Raw genomic sequence first — 22,702 nt, forward strand, 5'->3', positions numbered from 1 at the left:
GGCATTAAATGAACTTTATTTCCCTGTGTTTCTCTAACAGAACTGGAGTCCTCCCGGCTGTGAGCAGCTGAACAAATGTCTTAAAGGACCCGAGTCAAAGCCATGGAAGTGTGACTGGCCACATTAATTTATACAGGAAACCCACAGAAACATTCCTAAAGGGACAAATCCCATCTTGAAACACGTACACATCATATTTTACCCTAAAAATACATCATATTTTCATAAAGGGAAGATTAAGTTTTCACTTTTTCAATCATTGGTCTCTTACGATATTTAAACTGAGCCTGAGCTTTGTTTCTTTTCACGTCAGATATTATATCGTAGTAGTTTCGATAGAAGGCTGTAATTAAACAATGAATTGTCTGTACATTTTAATGTGAATACATGATATATGTACTGTATTTAAATATGTATGCTCTTAAATGTGCTACTATAGGTTTTTCATAGCGATGAAATAGAAGATACATTTTTGGTTCCCCAAAAAAACATTCAATCAAAAGTTCTTAAAAGCACCATTTATTCTTACTTTTTAAAGTCGAAAGTACCATTTTTCACCACATAGAACCATAGAAGGTTTTTTTTAAGGGACCAAACATCCAACAGTGGTTTTTGTACTGCATCGTATGACACCTTTATTTTTAAGTCAAGTGAACTGTAAAGTAATATTAGTATTATTGGACGAATTTCATGAGAACATGTGTATGTGTTTTAATTTTGCCTTAAAATCAAAATAAAGACATTTTTCATTCAAATATTGTTTTGGGATTTGACTTGGGATCAGTTCATTTCTATTGTCCGAGATGTTAAGCGCCACCTTGAGCAAGATACATGTGCTACAAGAAACCCAACTTTATGATTTTGTTGAGCTAAGCAATAGTTTTAGAAATTCTATGAATAAGAAAGCTACCATAATTAAGCATTTATGAGATTTGCAAAGCATTTTTTGATATTCCTATGTGTAATACACATTTATTCTGATGTTTATAATATGATCTACTGTCACTATATATGTTTCTTTTGTACTGTAGGCATAATTTAATAAATGTTTAATACTTGCACGTGCACAAAAGTGTATGTTTCTTAACGCCTGAATATTTTTTTATTATTATTATTAATGCAACAAGACAATACAAATTAAACATACAGTAAAACAAACAGCAAGATGGGTTACATAAAATTATAAAAGAAAGTAAAAATCAAATCAAATACAAATATATTTACATTTACATTTACATTACATTTAGTCATTTAGGAGACGCTTTTATCCAAAGCGACTTACAGATGAGATCAACAATGGAAGCAACTGGAACAACATAATATCAACAAAATGCAGAAGTGCAATACAAAACTAGTCTCATATAGCCTACCACAGTATACAAAGCTACGTTTTTTGGGGGGAAAGAGTAGAATATATAGATATAGATATAATTATATATATATATTTACATGTATAGCCTATATACGAATATACACAAACATACATGCTATACAATCTTATAAGTACTACAACACACAAGAGTTTTGAAAGCAATTACATTTTTAGAGTTTCTTATGGATTTTAAATATATATCAATATCTTTCAAAAAAATAAAAAAGAGTCAAAATTACATTTGTGAATATAAAACGTAGCAAGAAAAAGTAATAAATTAATTGTAAACCTTTTATAAAAGAAGGTCTGCCTTCATGGAATCACCAAAAAGCATATTTTTTTGACTTAAAGAAAAATCTAAGGATAGTTTTTTGCAGTCAACCCAAAATATTTTACAATACGCGCAATCCCAAAATAAATGAATAGTTGTTTCTTCATACTAATGGCCAAAAGAGCAATTGGGTGAAATACTCTTATTATACTAGAGAGTTTGTAATTTACTGGATAACATTACGCCTGAATAAATGAAAAATAAATCCGTCTTCGTGGTGACGTCACGCGACGTCGACGCATGTGCCGGAAGCGCCCGCTATTGGCGCTCAACTCATCCGGTGTCGAAGTCCAAAATCCCGCAGCGCGTGAACGATGGCAGAGAAACGGGACCTGATCGTCCGGTGCATCAGAACTTTCAACGATTTCCCAACGAAAGGGATTCCGTTCAAGTGCGTATAACAAAATGCATTATTGAACTATTAAAACTGAGCAAGATGTGATTGTAGTGCAGTGAGGAAACGAGTACAGCATGCTGTATAACGTTATATAGACGTGAACGGGAATGCAGCTAGTGTGGAGTTTCATGACAGTGATTTTTCCCTGCAGGGATATTTTTCCCATCCTGAAGAATCCACAGGCTCTGACTGCTGTCATAGATCTGTTTGAGGAATATGTGAGAAACACACACCCTCAGGTGGATCTTATAGTGGGTAAGTATGGCAAGCCGAATTAGCTTTTAATCATTCTCAGGATATGAATTTTTGATATCAACAATTCAATTTTTACTAGTAACAATTATCATTTTTGATATCAACAATTCAATTTTTACTAGTAACAATTGCTGTTTTTGATATCAGTAATTACATTTTCATTAGTAAAAATGTGAATTCTTGATATCAACAATGACGTCATCACTCGCAGAAATGTACATTCATGATATCAAAAATTGAATTTCAACTAGTAAAAAAGATTGGTTTGATCTGTGACATATTTAATCATTTATTACGAGTAGAAGATTAGATTCTTTTTTACAGATAACTTTCAAGTTGCAAGACTTCTGATAGTCTTTGTCAGTGACACTTATATTGAAATATCTGTTGTATTTGGGTCAAAGACGAAAAAGGGTTTAAGCATGCTTTAAGTTGTTGTTGTTCAAAAAAATGGAAAAGTTTTCTGTTTAATTGCGTTTTTGTTTTTTTGAGCAAAAAATAAATATCATACATTTTCCCCTGATTTACAGAAGACGCCCACTAAACTGTCATTCAGCGTAACAATCTTGTCAGGCATATTTACAACAAAAATCAATTTATGACATATTAAAAGACTAATTACTTTCACCCCAAATGCTAATTCGTTGTAATTAGATTTGACTTTTTTTTATTTGCCACTATCCTTTAGGTTTTGCCCATTTGTCAATAATATTTTTTTACTCATTTAAAGCACAATAAAATGTAATATGCTCCCTTATTCTTTTTTATATTTTAATATGTACAAATCAGAATAAGCATGTGTTTGAATATGGAGGTAGGCGATTTCGGACGCAGCCTACCGTTTGTGATCACGTGTTCTTGGATTACGAGTTCTCGCGACGCATTTTGAAGCAAATATGGTGCGGGATTTTGACCTTACCTAAATGTAAGTACAATAATTTAGTTTGTATTTGTTTTACACTGTTTTTGTCAGTGATAAATATGATTTAAGATGGTTAAAGTATAGTATACAGATAATTTAGTTTATAGGAAAGTATGTTTAATATGTTTAAAAATAGCTACTTGTTTATAGGTTTCCTTTATCATATATTCCCTTTATTAATACCAAGTGGAATGAAAAGACAAGGTGAAATAAGACATAATTACACAATATTTAACAAGAAGTATTAAAAATATTGTTTATTTTCAACAAACGAGCGCTGGATTCAGAGGTCAAGGTAACATTTGGCCAGTCGTTCCCTTTGTGACAGTAGTGCCCTACACCCTTCAAAGAGTTCACTTCAAGGGCTCTGCCCTTCGAAGGGAGTAGGGCATATTGATCATCACTTCCACATATTTATAGTGCATTCACAGTACACATTTGATATGTGTGATCCCTGGGAAATTAACCCATGACCTTCTACAGGAACTTGACCTTTACAACATCCTGAACGTTTTGCATGAAGCTCATTCTGAGCTTGGTTGGTGTATTTTGACTTTAATGGTTGTCGTCGTTCTCTTTCAGGACTTGATGCTCGAGGATTCTTGTTCGGGCCGCTGCTGGCTCAGAGATTAGGGATAGGATTTGCTCCCATCAGAAAGAAAGGGAAGCTGCCCGGGCCCACGATATCAGTCTCTTACAGTCTGGAGTATGCAAAGGTGACGCTCTCTTATATAACATTTCTCTTTGTTGAAATGCACGTCTCTGGTCAGTGATTCATTCGCTGGCATGTTTTCAGGCTGAGGCGGAGATGCAAGAAGATGCCGTGTCTGCAGGACAGAAGGTCCTGATCATAGATGACCTGTTGGCCACGGGCGGTGAGTTTTATTTCTCCACCCGTCTGCTTTGACTGAGAATGATTTGGGCTCACATGTATGATCGGGACATATTTGGAGGTGTGATGTTGGCGAAGACGAGTGTCACTTTCACTAATGCTGACAATTGGGGTTTAGGGTTTGTTCAAACCACTAAATGTTAAACACAATGGGCCTCATTCATGAAACATTCCTAAATATATGAGTAAATTCCGAGTAATTTGCGCGTAAAACAGACCTTTCCCGAAAACTTGCCTCCGGATTCACAAATACTTCGTAAACGTCAGATTTGATAGTAACGTGTGTGTTAATGAATCCCAATCACTCGTAAACAGGGCGCGCATGCACGCTCATTCACAATTAGCATAATCCCGCCTATGAATTACAACTACAAATGACGTATCTAGGAATCCTGTGGACTTCATTCTCTGGTTTGGCTACATTATATTGCACAAATACATAAGATCCTAATAGGCTATAAATTAATCAATTAAACTGTGTCCACCAAAGCGTTTTTAGCCAGCTAAAATAATAATAATACCTGGTGCTCTTCTGAAAACGACCAGCTGGTGGCGCCTGAGAACGTTTTAGTGGCACTGCGCGTTATTCTGGAGATGTGTTGGTTGCTGTGATTTACAATATCCACAACAGTTAGCCTACTTGTTACTATCTTATTTTAAAGAATATTACTTAATATGAAAATGCAGTACCCATTCATATTAACTTCTCCATTGTTGTGTGTGATGGTTGGTCAATGTAGGGTTTGTCCTGCCTCTTCTCCATTGTGATTGGACGGCTGTGTAAAAAAGGACGGTGACTAGCTCTGCGTTTTACCCATAGTTAAAAAATAAAAAATGGAGAAAAAAATTACTAGTGACATATCATTGTGATACAGAGTGCATCAAAATGCTGTGTCATCAGCTTGTCTAAAAGAATAAAAAACGTTGTGCGCGGTTTTACGCATTATTTACACGTGGTATGGAGCAGGTTTCCTCAAATTTACAGGAACATTTTCAGGAATCCTAAAATGTATGTTAGAATGACTTTACGAACAATTTACACAAAAATCTGTTCTGCTCGTGTTTCATGAATGAGACCCTATGTGTGTCTATAAAGTACTCAAAATTTTCCCTGATGGATGTTAGAATCGGTCATCTGTTTCCATAGACTCGATGAGGGACCCAAGGCATATCTAAAGATATCCCAGACACTTTGGTTCTTAATTTAAGTCTTCATACCATTGATAGCAGCTAATATATATATTTGTTTTTTCAGGAACCCTGCAGGCAGCGTATGAGCTGGTGAAACAGCAGCAGGCCGAGGTTCTGGCCTGTCTGGTGGTGGTTGAACTCAAGTATCTCAATGGAGCCGACAAACTGAAAACAACCACTGTGTTTTCTCTTGTACAATACTGAGAGCAAAGTTATTCTAGCGTTAGTCCATATTGTACAGATGCGTTTTTTTCTATAATGTTTCAGTTAATGTGCAGCTGTAAGCATTTGTTTGTGTGACCACGAGGTGAGAATTTTCAGAAGCTTTGCAACAATCGCATACAATTTTACTGGAAGCAACTGGCTGAAAAAATACTTTTCCAAATGCAGAAATGCAGAAACTCCTCAGAAGTAGAATCAAGCAGGAAGTACTGCATTTTGGCAACATGTTTTTAATTTTCCTGTGCGATTGTAATGTAAAAGATGTAGAGCTACAAAGGTGCCTTGTGTGTACAAAACTCATGAAGTTACATCATTGTTTGCATGAACTTATTTTTTTGTTTATTGTACATTTTGAAGCACGCTGTCAAACTCGAACATCTTGTTGACCTGAGATTTACATTTTTACAGATGCAAAATGTGCAAGATCTTCCCAGACCTCGACATTTACACCAACAGAAATTCCTTCAATAAAATCTTCAACGGACATTAAAAACAGTCTTTTGTAAACACCTAAACTCGGATCTAACATGCAAAACTAAATTTCTCGCAGTCTAAAAGATCAAATTCAGGTACGATCCAGAATGGAATATTGCACGTGGTGCGTTGATGTAATTTGCATGTCCTCAGCGCCGCTCCTCTTCTCTGATCTTCTGGTTCAGTTTATCCAGCACAATGTTCAGATCCGTAGTCTTGTTCAGTTTCAGATACACGTCCTTTCTGATCGGATGAACGTTTAGCCAGTCAGGTGTCAGCTCGGCCAGCAGACGAAGATGCTTCTCCATTTCATCTAAAATGAGAAAGATGTTGCTTCACAAAATACCTCACGACGTGCACATGTAGACCGTGTAGAGACGTCACTACTAACCTGCACTGAGAGGAGAGCGGTAGCTGGAGATCATGCGGTTACAGGCCAGCTCCATGATCAGAGCCGGCTTCTTCTCTGCCACAAACACATTTCTGAGGATTCTGGCCAGCTCCGGCAGTCGTGACATCTTGGACAGACGTTCCTCCTGCTGTGGATTTCGTGTCATGGCGGCATGAAGCTTCTGGGCCTCTTTGGCACGAATCTAAGGAGAGGGAGATTTATTCGATCAATGTTCTAAAATCAATGATTACAACATGTGTCAAGTTTTTTTTAACTCGCCCTCTCTAGAAGAGACTGAGAAACTCCTTTCAGGGCGCTGGGCGTCTCTGTTGGGGTCACGACAGGTTTGGGTGCAGGTTCGGGCTCTTTCACGTGTGCCGTCTCCGCGGTTTTCAAAGCCATGTTAGCCAAAGCCTTTTCCATCTAGAACAACCAGAATCCACTTAACAACATACTGTACAAACTAACATTGACATGTTTACAGCAAATGTCGAAACTGAAATTCAAGTCACTAAACTAAAACGTTAACGCGAATAAAATGCATCCACGGTGAACGTTAAGAAATTCTGTCCCAGTCGAGGGTCAAGCGTTTACCTTTGGTGTCATGAGAGCTCGAGCTTTATCCAGCACCTCCTGAGCGGTGGTCACTTTCTCAGTCTGAGGCGGCTGCGGCAGGTCACCGGGTTTGATGCTGGGAACCTCGTCCACGTTGAATCTCGGATGCCAGCGGGTGAGTTTGTCATCCGGGACGACGACGGGAGGATTCAATGAAGCCAAAAAGACCTGTGCCAAACCAGACGTCAGAGTATATAAAAATGCACAAAACCGTCGTGGAGAATATCTTTGATTTAAACTCACCTTGTGATGTCCCTTCACGATTTCAACTAGGTTTTGGTGAAAAATGTGCCGCCTTTCCAAAAGCCGAGATGCGGACAACACTGGTCGAGTACCATTAAACGCTGGAAAATCAAACAAGCACTTGTTAAGTATCAGAATACTGTTTATATGTTCAAAAACATGAAATGGAGAATTCGAACAGAGTTGGACATGCAATCAGACCTCTGGAAGCTTATTTAACTAATTAAAATGACAAGCCAAGCTATCCAACCTTTTATAGAACTTGTACTAGAGAAGACGCTGGGGATAATCGAGGAATTCATCACCGTAAGCAAAATATTATTACTAAAAAACACATTTTATAAAATTCGAACCTTGTTCGATGACCGGTTCCACCGTGAGCTGATGCGCAGATTTCTTCGCAGTGGCACTGAAACAGGGAATGTTTTTCTCCTGGCGAAAGATATAAGCAGAAGGGTACACGGCCTTTATCTGTCCCAGATGGCTTTCTTCAAAACGCCTGGAAAGAAACACAGATTAAGTTTAGATTCCCTCGTGTTTGCAAAACCACAACAACAAAAAATGTGTTTGGGGAAAATGTCTTACTTGTGCATCATGTCCTGAACCCCCTGCTTGATCTTGGCGAAAGTGACGGTCTCCGAGCGGTTGAAGAGCATGCCGACTATAGTGTCCAGACTGCGAAACATCTCGACCAGAACTTTGTATTTAAAGGGTAGGGCGAGACCAGGAGGGACGTCCTGAGCGAGAGTGTGATAACGCTGACAGGCCGGCAGCTTTTCTCTGAAAGCAAAAAACTCATGCGGTCACACAAGTGCGTTTTCGAAATTCGCCAACCCCATCAACCGAACACAAATCACGACTCACTTCTCTGGACTTCCCGGCGGTGCCGCTTTAGCGTCCTCTGCAACTCGCTCGGCCTTCCTCTGCTGAACTTTGGCCGAGATCTCACGAGCGGCATCGAGCCGGGCCTTCAGCTCAGCGAGCGTCGATACAGGAGCAGGTGAGGGAGTCGCCACACGCTCGGATTGTCCTTTCAGCTTCTGCAGTTTGGACTTCAGCGCCGCCACATCTTCGGTTGAAAATGCTTTCTGTAAGAGCGAAAAAGAAGGTCAATGACGCGGCCGAAAACACCAGGAGGTTCGGCACAGGTGCGATGGACCCCAGGCGTTACCTTGACCCTGGTGGTCCGCTTGGGCCCATCGTCTTCGATTGTCTGGCGTACGGGAGATGTGTTTGTATTATGGTTTACAGTGTTTTTGCTGGTGGTTTGTTGAGACAGCGGAGGAGTGCTGCTGGCCAACGGTTCACAGCTCTACAGTCATAAACACAGCTTTATTATCATATTGTGTATTCATGTCTGATTGTCATTTTTATTGCTAAATCTACTTGGAAAGTCAAAATATGAGATCTTAAATATTCCTTTCAAGTTAAATCTTACAAAACATACAGTAAATATAGTGTATACCTTTATTTGTAAAAGGCTTTTACTAATTTTGCAATAACAAAACCAAAATGTACCATCGTCTCAAAGGAACCATACTTTAATCGTGATATTTGTAGTAGAACATATGCATCATATTTACCTGCTCTTTGCCGTCTTTTCCCAAAAGATCCAGTTTCTTTCTCGCGCTCTTGGTGCTGGTTTTCTCCCCCGGCTCGCGCTTCTGGTCCGTCTGGAGCCGCTGACGCTTCTTGGCGCTGCTGTGCAGTTCGGCTGTGGACGGGAACAACACCGAACAAACATCAAACTCCTCAGATCCTCTTTTGGGAGTCCGGGGGCTCGCCGTTACTACCGCATTCCTCTCATCTCGTGCGTCTGTCACCGGATCCGCGGCTTCTGATGATAAAGCCTCGTCGATGACTTTGAGAAACTCCTTCTGGACGCATCTCTGTGGCTCCGGTGAAGCGAGAGGTCGCGTCGCGTTGCGCGAAGAGCGTGTGGCTCTGCGCGAAGTCTTCGGTTTGGCGATCGCCGCCGACTCCGCGACGTCCACGGACACTTTTTGTCCCTTGGAGCGGAAAGACCGAGCGACGCTTCCCTTTTTACTCCGCGCAAAATAATCTGTAACTCGCGCTTGTGCCATCCTGCGGTGTGAATGAAAACCCTGCAGCGACTGTTGTTGTCCCACCGGAACTGCCTTTACTGTTGCGTCCTAGATAACTTTCGCGCGAAATCGGACCATGTGACTTATGTAGGCGGAACGGACGTTTTAGCCCCACCCTCTTTACAACCCCGCCCTTTCCACTGATCAAGCACCCCATTCACCCAAGTGTCTGATAACGTTAATCCTGTGATTTAAAAACAAGACATATTTACCAAAGAACAACTAAAATACTCAGTTCTCCGGTCTTTTATCATATGAAGTTTATTTTTATTATATTTTATAGCAGGCCCTCTTTATGCTTTTATTATGAAATTGTACGCATGCCGTACATAGAATGGCTGACAGTGTTGGGTGTAACTAGTTACTAAGTAATTAGTTACTGTAATTTAATTATTTTTCCCTTAAAATATAAAGTAAGGGATCACTCTTATTTTTCTGTAATTTAATTACAGTTACTTCGGATGTAATGAACTAAATACTGTGCAATGTATACAATAGTGGAATTGACATTAAAAGTCTAACTTTAAAATGCACGCACATTTGTAATACTTTAGTCAGTTAAAAAGAGTACTTTATGTAGTTTTATATGATTTATTTGAATGAATTAAGAGTCGTTTTGTGTCTATCCTTGAATCACTTAACTAATCAAGGTTGATGTAGGATATAGCAAGTGATTAGTAATAAGTAATTAAATACTTTTTGGAGAGAGTAATTTGTACAGTAATCTAATTACGCTATTGAATATGTAATTAGTAACTAGTATTTAATTACTTTTTCAGAGTAACTTACCCAACACTGAGAGCTGAATATTTGTACACTTTGTTACAAAGTCTATTATTCTTGGATGTTATAATATAATATTTTTATATAATGTTATCGCTTGATGGTCGTCATGTTGGAATACTCCCTGTATTGTATTGTAAACTGCAGAATAAATCAATCAAATACAAACCCATTAATCAACAGCTATAACAACCCGCAAATGGCCTATATGTTTTTAATTTCTTTAACGCCATATGTCAATGATGGTAAAATAGTAAAACGTTTTGCACACATTTCAGCATTGTTGCTTTTAGATGAACTTTATTATAATATTTAGAGTAAAAACCTCCAAAAATGAGAGAAACATTTTTTGTCTGTGAATAACAGACCACAACATCAAACAGAACCCCCCTGTTTTACACAGAAATGAGCCCGGTTTGTTAAAAAGTGATAATTACACAAAGTCACCACTAGAGGGAACCAACACAAAAGGGATGACAGCATGTCAGTCAAAGACACTCACGAAAAGAATAGATTCCATTTATTTAATCTAATTAATGTGTCTAGTCATGTAATTATAAAATATTTTAGGACAAAATTAAAGTCATGTGAAAACCCACAAGAGTATAAAGTGGGATTAATACCTAAATCAATGAAAAGTGAAGAAATTAAATTGATAAATAACCACTGCTGCATGTTTAAATTCCAGTAAAATTCAGGCACGTGCCCGTGTGATACTGAAGTCGCGTGCACGTGAATCATGCCGTAGCATGTGAAGTGAACGCCGCCAATTTTAAGATCTTCAGCAGTTTGTTCACAGCGATGGAAACATTACAAAAACGATCATGTTAAGAGAATATACAAATGTAAACGCTATGCGTAGGTATTATTTTTCAGTGATAGAAAAACGAGCTGTCATTGCAGCCGTCAGATTCGTGCGCGAGGGAGCGCTTGTCTTGTCACCGTCTGACAGAAAATACGGCCTTGTAAACAATAACCAAAAGTGTTGTTAAAGTATATACAACGGCCATTGTTCGATCTGGAAGTTAAACTAAACTAAACTAAACTAAAGCGTATATTTCTCTGAGTCACAGAGTGAGTGCACTGGACGCGTCGTATTTCTGTGACGTTACAGCAGTGAGCGTTGGCACACAAGTGATCTGCCGTCAGTGGGAGTTACTTTCAGCGAACTGTTGGACTGCACGAGCAAACACTCAAAACTCCTCGTGAGTTTTGTGACACTTCGTGGACATAATTTAGGCAATCGTGGCAGATTTTCTTCCAGCCCTCGGATTAACAAATAATACTGTAAGAGGGGTGGTCGGTGAATCACATTTTCCACGAAGATGTACAGTGAATAATGGACTCTCATGAAGCAGCAAGTTTTCCTCTCGAAACAGTCGCGAATTGTCAACATTATTCGTTCGTTTAGAAATTAAATCGCGCTTAACTGACGACATCGATCCGTTTTGGGTTTTTTAATCGACGCGTTTAGTGCACGCTGCGTTGTTTTAATGTTTATAAAACAGTTAGACTAAATCGAAATCGAAGTTGATTCGCTATTTTCGACATGTAGTTTTATTATGATCTATTATCTGTGAATGGTGAGAGATGGTCGTGGCGTGGATTTGTCTCGTGAGAGGAATGTGAGTGGACGATGGAGCTTCAGGTGTTGTGCGCGCTGCTGTACTTCTGTCTGCTGCCCGTCTCTCTACTGGGAGGTAAGACTTCAAAAAAAAATGTGTACTTTATATACAATAAATGTACACATGTATGTACATGACGTAAAGATGACTATTTAACTAAAGACCCTAATGCACGATGCCTCTCGTTTCTCAAATTTGGCAGAGCATTGGGTTGGCAACGCAAAGAATATGGGTTCGATCCAAGGGCGCGCATCCCTATTGGCCATGGTTTTATTATTGTAAAAGTGATTTTGTATTGATAACCATTATTACCAGTTTTAAAACAAATACCATGGTTAAACTAGTGGGGGCATAGTGGTTACTATGGTTTTACAAAAAAAAAAAACTATGGTTACTTTAGTTAAACCATGGTTAGTTTTCGTGAGGGACATACGGATACAAAATACTGAATGCACTTAAGTCTGAATTAAAGTGTCTGCCAAATGCAAGAATGTAAATGTTAACTTTTCTCCAAGGTTGGTTTTCTTGATTTAATATCTAATCTTTAAGGGTTTGTATGAGGACAGAGTACTCTGTGATGAAACTGTTTTAATAACTTAATACAACATGTTGAATGTCGTGTTAAATATTTACGTTGTCAGGTATTACTTGTTGTTTACAGTGAATGGGTAACAGCTTTGAGGCAAAAGCAAGCGATAGACGGCGTGTCTAGACTGCACCGTACATGGGTTGTTGACAAGTAACACAGGCGCGTGAACTTTTAAATTAATTTAAATGACCAGAACATCACGAATGAAGGTTAAATATATATACATTTATGGGATATTGTATGTTTTATCATCATTTCTTAGATCACTTTTGTAGCTCATCCTAAAGACCCAGCATGGGATTTAAAAAATGGCTTCTTGGTTTATGATTTCATATGCTGCATGAATGACGGACAGGAATAAGAAACGTTTTTTGTCATTTTAGATGGCATAGCAGAGCTTGTCCTGTGATGACAGTTAAGTAAGTAATGGTTTATGCGACGGAATTAGTCTCTCTGAACATCAGCTGTAGCGTTATGTTTGGGAATAAGAGATTGCAGGAATGCGTTGTGTTGAGACTGCAGTGAGTGAGCTCACCTCATTCATCAGGTGTTTGTTTAAGAGACACGCCCGAGCAGCGCACTTCCTCTGGACCTAAACTTAGTAGATACATGATACATTACAGCTCACATCTGTTCTTTCTTCTCCCACTCATCCATGTTTCTGCGTTATTTCGTTTCATCCTTGCAAGTCGGAATGCTTTTGTGGTCCGTAAACCTCCCGTGGAGTCATTTTTAACCCTACACAGTAAAATCGCCAGCGTTAAAAAAGGTCAAATTAACACTCATAGTGTATATATAATCCACACTCTTAAAGTGTGGATTATATATATGTATATATATATATATATATATACACACTGAGAGTTAATTTGAACTTTTTTAACGCTGGCGATTTTGCTGTGTGTGATCCTGGTCTTTGGCTCATGCCGTCTGTACTTTACATTGCTTATTTGATCCATTTTGTTAACTTGATCCAGAATGAATTCAACATATGGCCCCTTAAAGACAGCGCTTTTTGTTTATGTATGTCACATAGAAGAAAAATGGGTCGCACACACTTTTGCGTGTTGAACTAAACTGTTTCCCTCAGGCTTTACGACTAAACATTGCGTGACATTTCTAAGACACTAAGAACGTGCGTATTTATAGAGACATTTCATGACTGTTTGTCTCTCGCAAACAACTTTCTCCAAGCACGTAGCCCCTCGCTGTATAACTTCAGTCCTGGAAAGACCGCCGACACCCGGCCTGCAGGGTCACTAGCTCCCTTTTCAAATTATACATGGTTTCTCCCATTGTTTAAACATGTATTATCCTCGGCTGAAGTGTGGTCTGAAAAAGCCAGCTCTGTGTGGACCAGTTAGGCTCTTTTTCCACACACAGCATTTCCCTCCTGAAATTGAGTGGAAAACCCGCGTTGGCAGAAATCCTGGCGTGTTTCATGCATGTAAAACTGTCCTGTGCAGGTAAACGTTAGCAGTTCGAGCGGTTGACAGGATATTTGTTGAACATGTGGTTTCTCGTGTCATGTGGGACTCGTGTGGCACACAGGAAGAATCGAGACTGCAACGTGCGTCTCGGGTTCTCCTCAATCTCACGCATGCGGTCAGACAGATTTGCGCGAGGTCTCCACGTGGTTTGCCATTGCAACAGTGCAACCATTTATTAGAGTTCAATACTACAGCTTTCAGCAAACTTCTTTTGTCTTAACAGCTCAGTTTATCCAAGTTCTTCAGTTTTGCCGTGAAGGAGGGTGACCTTATTACATTATTGTGCTATCCATTCTTCTGTCACTGTACAGAGGACCACTGAACAGCATGCCTGCCGTTGGCTCGAAGCTGGAAAGTTTGCATCTCTGGCTGTGCGATGTTAATGAAATATGCGATAGCATGTTAAATAATGCGATATTTGAAATGCGATGCAATATTTATTTTTCTATCTGCATCATATAAAACTATAGAGACTATAGACCACTTCGCAAGATGTAAACGCTGGTCCAAAAGCACTTCCGGTTTCAGTTTTATTTTTTTAAAATCTCACATATATAATTGAAACTTTAAGATATTCGTTTAAAACTTTGATTCGGTTAAAAATGTTCTGTTAGTTGCACTTTGTTCAACCATTGCATAGTGTTGAAAAGCTGAAACAGGAAGTTCTTTTGGACCAGCTTTGGTTCAGCGTTGTTTATGTCATCCAAAGTGGTCTATACGTAACTTTTTGAATTTTTAAAGTAATTCTGTTTTTGCAAAATATATGCACATTTGCGATATTTCGATTATTTCCATATATATTGCGCAGACCTAACCAAAATAACGTCTCAGTTTGGACCTTGTACACTCACTCGAGGGATTCTGAGTGTTTTATAGCCACGTCTGAAAGTGAGAATGAAGGTCCATCCATAAACTAAAATCTTTACTCGTATAAAAGCAATATGTAATGAGCAGGAATACTAGAATACGAGAAGAAGAAAAAACACGTATTATGATATATTACCCATGCCTGTGCACTCATTATGTAAATAGTTATTCCGATATGACTTAAAGGCAGATGGTAACGAACTGAAGTACAGTAGGTGTAAAATGTGGTATTCAGTCGTCAATGTTATACCTGCTGGGTTTAATTACTTAATGGGTTAAGTGCGAAATATAGCACTTTTCTATAGCTGTTTTGCTTGTGTGCACACGCCAGTTTTCTTATTCACGTCGTACGTTACAAGAGTTCAGTTTAGTCCACTTTCTGCAAACCGTGCTAAAGTGCTCTTCACCGCCGTCAGTGTATCAGCGCAACGGCAAACTCACTTGTGTACAGAGCTCAGCAGCTCTGCGGTTCATCCTCTTTAACAATTCATCGTTTGGCTAATTCCTGTAGCTCCAGGGAAAAGCATTATACACTTTTGTAGTCTCTAATAAAAGGGTTGTTTGTGACCAGACCGGAGCAAATTACCTTTCTTGATATACCTACTAGTGAATAAGCTAGAACAGTGACCCTGCAGTTATTCATGTCATAACGTGTTGTGTTTGTGTATTTTGTCTGTACAGTTGCCTAGCAGAACACGCAGTCAACGGTGCATGATTCACTGTATTTGAACACGATGAATCTGTTCAGGTTAATCTGTCATTGCATATTTTACCCCAGACAAAAACGTGTTTTTTTAAATTATTTAATACTTGCATAATTTAATGTTTTGCATTTTAATACTTTTTTTCCATGTCAGTTAAATGTTTTAAAGATTAGAAATATAAATTGCACATTGCCATCAGTTGCTTTTGGAGCGATGTGAGAGAAGCTGTCATTAAAATCGTGGATGCATATTGGCAAAAACTTTGAAAGAACTTGACTTTTTAAATGCCTTTGACATAAATGTAAATGTTATCAGTGTTTTGGAGCATGCTAGTTTATCTATCCTAAGGGGACATTTTACTCAAAATTTGCATCATTTATTTCAAACCTGTATGATTTTTTTCTTCAGCCGAACACAAAAGAAGATATTTTGGGGAACGATGGTGGTAACCAAACAACACCATCGACTTCTATTGTATAAGCGCAAAATCACTGTGACATTTCTCAAAATATTTTATTTTGTGTTTCACAGAAGAATGAGTCATAACAGGTTTTGAATAGACAGAGTTTTTGGGTGTACTGTCTCTTTAAGGCTAACATCGTCATACTACTTCGTAAAAGCAAACACCTTGTTGATAATAACATCTCACAGCGTGTTACTGTGGTTATTGGTGGTTACACTGTGGACCTCTGGCCAAAATGAAATCTGAATTTTTCGGTTAGCATGCTGATTAAAGATCAGTCTGAAATAACTAACTGTCAGTGTGTATTTCACGTCACCTCACAGCAGTGTACGCTGATAATGGTTGTTTGTTTTACTGTCGGCGACCGGGACTCAACCGGAGCCCAGTGTTGTACTGCTGCTAGCAGCCGATCATTGGAAAATGGTAAATTTTCCATCAAAACAGGATGCAGGTCAAGCCGAGGGAGCGCTGGTGCTCAGGGCTTCCACCAACAATTCAAAGGTCATTCTGTTGAAGACCCATTGTTACATGTGAACGTGTGTGTGTGTGTGTGTGTGTGTGTGTGTGTGTGTGTGTGTGTGTGGTGATTTCTACATGAGACGTAAAACAATGTACTAGTTGCTGATCTACACGAGAACACAAACAATTGTTTGTGTTTCCTTCACCTGGTGCAGGACTTCCCAAATACTCACACACTCCGGAAATACTCAAGCATTTCTGGAGCGTCATAATATTACTTCATTTTCTAATAAAGCTCATGTTTTGAGGCACAATGGTAGATTTTTGATTTTGAAAATCACTTTCTTGTGATATAGTAAATACTAAGCATAACCCGAACTCCTCATTTTGTACGTACCCATTGTGTAGATGTACAGTATTTTGTTTTTTAACTCCTTTGTAAAACCGAATATTTATGTGAGGCAACGGGGGTGATGCATTTTAACGATCCTTTTACCGCCGCCCCCATCAGGTATGCAGCTCTTTCTCTTTTTTTACTCCTTTATCATCATAAATGCAGTATAATTATACGTCACAGTTTTTTCGCCGGAATGAATTCTGCCAAGATGAGTCTGGCTGAAAATATAAACCCAAGCGTTTGCCTCGTCTGTAATTAACGTCTGAGAGCTTGTGGTGGCATTTTGCTACTTTTTTCTGTTTTGGGAAGTGAAAATAGTTGGTCTGCGGTGCTTTTCAAAAATGTAATTCAAGCCGATGAGGAAACAGCGCGGCCCAAACGTCTGTACGAGCCTGGAAATAGAAACGGACGCGTTCTGTTTAAGCAGCATATTGCCAAAATAGCTTGTGATGTGTAAATCTGTTCTCACACGCAGGTAAACTAGCACACTGTGAAGACATTGTTCTGAACGAAGTGTGTGCGCTCTGCTCACTGCACACTACACACTACACACTAAATACTGCCTACTATTTTAAGTGACACCAATTATTTTCTCTGGAAGTTTAACAGAGGATTTCAGAATGGCCTTATTGCTCAACACAATAATTTTAATGATCGTTTGGTTTACTATGATGAAATCAACACATAATGATGAAGATTAGCGAGGTGTTAATTGTGCTATTAAGAGTGTGATGTAGTGATGTAGACTTTGTTTTAACTGTTGAAAGAGTGTAAAAACCCATTGAGTGTTGAAATCACAGATGCCCCTCGTAAAATTCATAAATTGGCAGTTGGGAAACGAATAATGTGCACTTAAATTGCATGACAAGCAAATAGATCATTTTTACAGTGACACCTTTTGATTCATTTGTTACTGTAAGCATTTTGTGGGAGAACTGGCTGGGATAGTTCCATAGACTCAATGATGTCATGACTGTAGTGATGTCATGCTAATGCCTTGTGCTAGAATTAGGTTTGCTGACCCTCGAGTTGTTCCAAATCTGAACACAAAGATATTTGGAGGAATGCTTGTAACCAAACAGTTTTTGGCCACCATTGACTACCATAGTAGGGAAAATAAATCCCATGGGAGTCAATGGGGGGATGAGATCTGTTTAGTTACTGACATTCTTCCAAATATCTTTCTTTGTGTTAAGCAGATCAGTTTTTTTTATAAAAAATGATACAGGTTTGGAACAATCCGAGGGTGAATAAATGATGACAGAAGTTTCGTTTTTGGGTGAACTGTCCCTTGAAAACGAGGGTGATTGCAGAATATATGAAGTTGGTTCTGAGAAAAGCTTTAGCATCATTTGTTTGTAGATGCCATGCGCCTGTCCCTTGCCAAATGGCTATATTTAACTTATTCGTTTATAAATAAAAATGTCTTGTTTATATTTGCTATATTGACAGTATGATTACACATCTGCTGTCTGTGAGTTTCTCACTTCGCACTACTTTTTCATGGTGGTCCAACCATAGATATGTAGACGTATGTTCATACACGTCGGCACGTCTGCCATCTTGGAATGGTCAACGTTTCAGTTACTGTCACCACTCACAGTAAAATCAATCAAGATGCCACAACATTGCATGGATTTGAATTCCTGAAGAAATGGGATAATCTTTCACGTGTGAGAATGTGTTTCTATATGTATTTAATCAATATTATAGGTGCTTAAACCTGGGTCATTTTTATTGTTGCGTTAACTAATGAGATTAAGAATTTGAGTTGGGCCGACAGACGATGCCATCGTCCATCGCCGATGGCTGACAGACATGACGATGTCGAGCAGGCATCATGATTCCAACAAATATTTCACTTTTGTCTAGCGTTGGGAATCGTTTGATTCCCAGTTTCGATTCCACAGTGGAAGTAAAACATTTAGATATCAACCTGTATTGTCATTTAGCCTGCTTATTGACTTGTTTGCAAACAGTATATATACTGTATATTTATGAGCACCGTTTTGTGTATAAATACACATAGAATCAAACTAGAAAACTCTTTAAACTGAGAGGAGACAGCATTTTCAAATCTTCAGGTACGAGAACTGAAGTGACTACAAAAACGTCTACAAAAGTTTGCCATCTTCTTGTGTGCTCTGGTTATTCAGAGAGAGGTGAGATGCGCGTGGCATTCTGTCCAAATTCCTCACGCGTGCATCAACAAGCCCGTCGCTTTTTACTTTCACTTCCAGCATCAGCCGTCTGCGAGTCTGCTTAGATCAGATCTCGAGACAATATAAACCACACTGACCACTGTGCTACCCTCACAAATTTGTCTTTGTTGGAGTCAGTTTCATGAAAGATTGCTTCATTGTTCTGCCCAAGCCAAAGATTTTGGGCTGAACTGAGATGGTGCAACCGAATCCACCCCGTCACCGTGTGACTGTGTGTGCTGTCAGCATGAGTGTGTCAGTCTGAGCGCATGTGAAAGACATTAAAACTACGAAAGATCAGCGTGGGTTCAGGAGACAGAGGTAAACGTGAGACAATCTCCTCTGTTGTAATAGTGAGGGTGTGTTATCGCTCAACTCCACATGGCGAGACTTGTTTGGATATCTCGTCGTGTCTGGGCGGCGTCAAAGACTGCATTTATACTGCGGGGCGTCATGCAAAAATATATTTTGTCTTATACGTTTATACTGGATTCAAATTCAAAGTTCGCCTAAAATGAGCAGCCTGCCAACAGTCACACCATGACTAGTTTTAAGATTTGAATCATTTTTGTGAATTTGTTTTGTCGTACCTCTTACTTTCACCTTTATATCACACTGTTTCCGTTCAGGGGAAGTTTCTAAAGGAAGTTCTGAAGACCGTGTGCATCTGTCTGAAGCTCTTTCTCTAATTATAGACTGAAAAACTGTTTCACAAACGCTGGCGTCCTCGCTTGCCAGGACACAGAATCGAGTTTCAGCACATGCCTGGATCTGGTGTCATGACCGTTGATGATTTGTGGACTGGTTCATGTTTCCTCTCAGATGGAGATCTCGAACAGTTTCACACATGTTAACAGTGACACCTGATTTATTCCTCGGCTTTGACGTGCACACTTGTTTGTGTTGTTTTCTTGCGGGACACGCCACACACAGCGTCACAAATCAAGAGCCTTAGGCATGATTATAAACGCTTGTATTTAAACCATACTGCAATCAATATGTCTGTGTATATGTTTGCTACAATACTGTATTGAAACATCACATAGTTAGCTCATCTATGCCTTGTTTTATCATCAGTATAATGAGTGATAAGCTATGTATCCAATTTTATTTTCATCAGAAATCTATTAGTATAAAAAGGCATAAAAAGGGCCTGGGTGATATATATATCGCGATTCATGCTAATTATACATGTCTAAATCGATTCTGAAATCGATTCTGTGTTTTATGTACAGCTCTTCCGTGAACTACGGCTCTTTGATCAGTAGGAAGTACAGCTCGATCTGAAATCACTATGAGATTGAGTCGTTTATAACGTACATTTGAAAAAGCAACACTCGTCAAACACCATCACTATAAATATACTTTATTATCATGAAAATACCTGAAAAGGTTTGAAGAACAGCGATAGAAAATGAGCATTGGCATTTCCTGGAACTAATCGTTCTTCTTCTGTTTCCCATATTCTGAGTTTCTGTGCAAGAGCGCCCTCTGGCTTTTGGAGAGCATAAGAATCGCACGATATATCGCCCAAGCCCTACTATTAGTATCGTTTATATTGCATACACATATCATTAGAACAAAATGTGGTTTAAATCAGTTTCAGCAGCAACCACAAAAACAAACGTTACCCAAACTTAACTTCCGGTAGATCTCCGCAAAGAATCTATAACTGTTGAGTAGTTTTAATGTAATTCAATACAATTGATTTACAATAAAAATATTAATATGTATTAATATAAATTAAATATAAAATAAATTGCAAAATTTACAGAAAAAATACAGAACAAAAAAAAAAGATACAACAATTATTCCTACTATGGTAGTCAATGGTGCCCCAGAAATCTCAGTTGCTAGCATTCTTACAAATATCTTTGTTTAACTAAACAAAGTAATGTATACAGGTTCGGAACAACTTTAGAGCGAGAATTCATGACAGCATTTTTATTTTGGGGTGAATTATCCCTTTAAGATGCATGATTTATCACTTTCAAATGAAAGGTTTTGATTGGTTTTGCAATAATGGCTCTTCATGCCTTTTTCCAACACCACTAATAATAACATTTATTAACTCTGTCGGATGTAAACTGTGCAAGTGCAGGTCTTAGATAGAAGTCTGAGATCTTTGTGGTGTGTTGTCCTGTGACCCAGCTTGTGCATTGAAGCGTTTTGCATTCATCCGCTAAATTCTGCCCTTTAATGTCTTTAGCAAATGTATGATTTCATTTCTGTGAGACCGCGTCTCTGAATCAAAGAGAGACACTGGAGAACTCTCAGCGGTATCTGGAGTAAAAGCCAGATATTCTCTGGGAACGGCAGTGCTGGAAGAACGTCACACTTCATCTCTAGATCACACGCCTCTCCAAGAACTGAATTCACCTCCAAACTCAGTGTAAACACTTCTAATGATTCACAAAGTGAACTGAGGGTATTTCTTCATAACTGACCCATACAGAATTCAAATGCGGGATTATTGAACATTTGACACTCGTAACGGGGGGTTGGATGAAACTGGATTAATAAAAGGAATAGAAGAGGAAGGTTTTCTTGTACATAGCAGTAGAATGAGATCACCGGTGGTGAGAACAGATGCCTAGATCTTGTTACAGCATAAGAGCCGCCCATATCCACATGTTCTTGAGCATCTCGCGTTCAGAGAATCATAGCGTTGGCTTGGCTGCATTTATTTTTCCGTGTTTCGCTTTTCCGCGCTTTGTGGGCTAAAGGGCGGCCTTGGTTCGTAACAGCTTCTCGTGTGGTTGTCATGACAGCGGGAGGCACATGTGTGCCGTGTTTATATGAAATTGACTGCGTGTGCAATGCTAATCTGCGCAGACAGCTGCGTATTTGAGTTGGCTGTGGGCTGCACGGGTTTACAATGAGAGCTAGAAACCTCAAATGGCTAGTTCTCTGTTCAGTTAGTGCTGTTGGTGATAAATGCTTACGCAAATTGGTGAGCATGTCAGACATCAAATATAACAGGATGGACAACCCTCAGATTCCAGATTTTCAAATAGTTTTATCTCGGCCAGATATTGCCGTGTCCTAACAAACCATACATCAATGGAGAGCTCATTTATTCAGCTTTCAGATGATGCGTAACGGATTGAGCTAATGACTGGTTTTGTGGTCCAGGGTCACATATGATGAAGATATTTGATGTTTCCAACGCACTGTCCAGCTCGAAACAAGTGGACAACTCTGTGAAAAAATGGGGATGCTGATGGTACGCTGGCTTGAGGGCTGGTGCCAATGCCAAATAGGTAACGTTGAGAAGGTATATAGACACTCTGAACCATCTGGAAAGGCTTGCAGACGTCAGGGTAACATTGCTGAGAAGCAGATAAGTTGTTCATGTTCCTGTTTATTGTCAACAGTACATGCTGAGACATAAGACAAGACGTCATCTTCGAGTCTGACCATGAGCTTCGCCGTGACTGATTAAAACTTATTCATGTGTTTAGTCCACAGGTATGAAGGGCTGCAAATGCATGTTTAGAGACAAAGGCCATTTTCATGAAGGAGTTGGGCATGCTAAAAACCCCATGTCTGTTAGATACTGTATGAATTTGCTCTGTGTTTGCATTTTCAATAAGTGTCAAAAAAATGAACTTCTTTCATCATTTTCTCACACTTATATCATTTCAAGCCGATATGGCCTTCTTTCTTTTGCAGAACACAAAAGAAGATATTTTGAAGAATGTCAGCCATCAA

General features: G+C 39.0%; 4 protein-coding genes across 6 annotated transcripts in view; 3 read left to right on the forward strand and 1 right to left on the reverse strand.

Annotated features, from left to right (window-relative positions):
• Positions 1–1,058, forward strand: part of galns (galactosamine (N-acetyl)-6-sulfatase) — a 29,315-nt gene extending 28,257 nt beyond the window's left edge. The window contains exon 14 of the mRNA XM_057341834.1: positions 41–1,058. Coding sequence (XP_057197817.1) covers positions 41–127 — 87 coding nt within the window. The 3' untranslated portion in view covers positions 128–1,058. The remainder of the gene's footprint in view (positions 1–40) is intronic.
• Positions 1,059–1,964: 906 nt separating this feature from the next.
• On the forward strand, positions 1,965–6,163 carry aprt (adenine phosphoribosyltransferase). Of its 2 annotated transcripts, none has more exons than XM_057342312.1 (5): positions 1,965–2,094; positions 2,252–2,355; positions 3,860–3,993; positions 4,074–4,152; positions 5,425–6,163. In XM_057342312.1, exons 1-5 carry the CDS (start codon positions 2,018–2,020, stop codon positions 5,562–5,564), a joined length of 534 nt encoding a protein of 177 aa, XP_057198295.1. In that variant the 5' UTR covers positions 1,965–2,017; the 3' UTR covers positions 5,565–6,163. The 2 variants fall into 2 exon arrangements, with proteins under 2 accessions (XP_057198295.1, XP_057198372.1); XM_057342389.1 differs by having other exon boundaries at positions 4,080–4,152.
• A 22-nt stretch (positions 6,164–6,185) lies between these two features.
• cdt1 (chromatin licensing and DNA replication factor 1) lies at positions 6,186–9,851 on the reverse strand. Its single transcript, XM_057341503.1, has 10 exons — positions 8,889–9,851; positions 8,477–8,617; positions 8,170–8,393; positions 7,891–8,085; positions 7,659–7,804; positions 7,306–7,406; positions 7,042–7,230; positions 6,727–6,870; positions 6,448–6,649; positions 6,186–6,369 (listed from the first exon to the last, which is right to left on the reverse strand). The coding sequence occupies exons 1-10, from the start codon at positions 9,387–9,389 to the stop codon at positions 6,206–6,208; spliced, it is 2,007 nt and encodes a 668-aa protein (XP_057197486.1). The 5' UTR covers positions 9,390–9,851; the 3' UTR covers positions 6,186–6,205.
• Positions 9,852–11,315: 1,464 nt separating this feature from the next.
• Positions 11,316–22,702, forward strand: part of piezo1 (piezo-type mechanosensitive ion channel component 1) — a 66,349-nt gene continuing 54,962 nt past the window's right edge. For both annotated transcript variants that reach the window (XM_057340557.1, XM_057340639.1), the window contains exon 1: positions 11,316–11,893. In XM_057340557.1, the coding sequence (XP_057196540.1) occupies positions 11,830–11,893 (64 nt within the window). In that variant the 5' untranslated portion in view covers positions 11,316–11,829. The remainder of the gene's footprint in view (positions 11,894–22,702) is intronic.

Source organism: Triplophysa rosa, linkage group LG1 (assembly GCF_024868665.1).
Source record: "Triplophysa rosa linkage group LG1, Trosa_1v2, whole genome shotgun sequence".
NCBI lineage: Eukaryota > Metazoa > Chordata > Actinopteri > Cypriniformes > Nemacheilidae > Triplophysa > Triplophysa rosa.

Bases quoted from the DNA above. Each gene is read 5' to 3' on its own strand.
- aprt (XM_057342312.1), top strand. From the start codon at position 2,018: ATGGCAGAGAAACGGGACCTGATCGTCCGGTGCATCAGAACTTTCAAC. The intron at 2,356-3,859 runs GTAAGTATGGCA...GTTCTCTTTCAG, and splicing joins TCAGGTGGATCTTATAGTGG to GACTTGATGCTCGAGGATTC. The intron at 3,994-4,073 runs GTGACGCTCTCT...GCATGTTTTCAG, and splicing joins ACAGTCTGGAGTATGCAAAG to GCTGAGGCGGAGATGCAAGA.
- cdt1 (XM_057341503.1), bottom strand. From the start codon at position 9,389: ATGGCACAAGCGCGAGTTACAGATTATTTTGCGCGGAGTAAAAAGGGA. The intron at 8,618-8,888 runs GTAAATATGATG...TTATGACTGTAG, and splicing joins GAAAAGACGGCAAAGAGCAG to AGCTGTGAACCGTTGGCCAG. The intron at 6,871-7,041 runs GTAAACGCTTGA...TGGTTGTTCTAG, and splicing joins GAGCTCTCATGACACCAAAG to ATGGAAAAGGCTTTGGCTAA.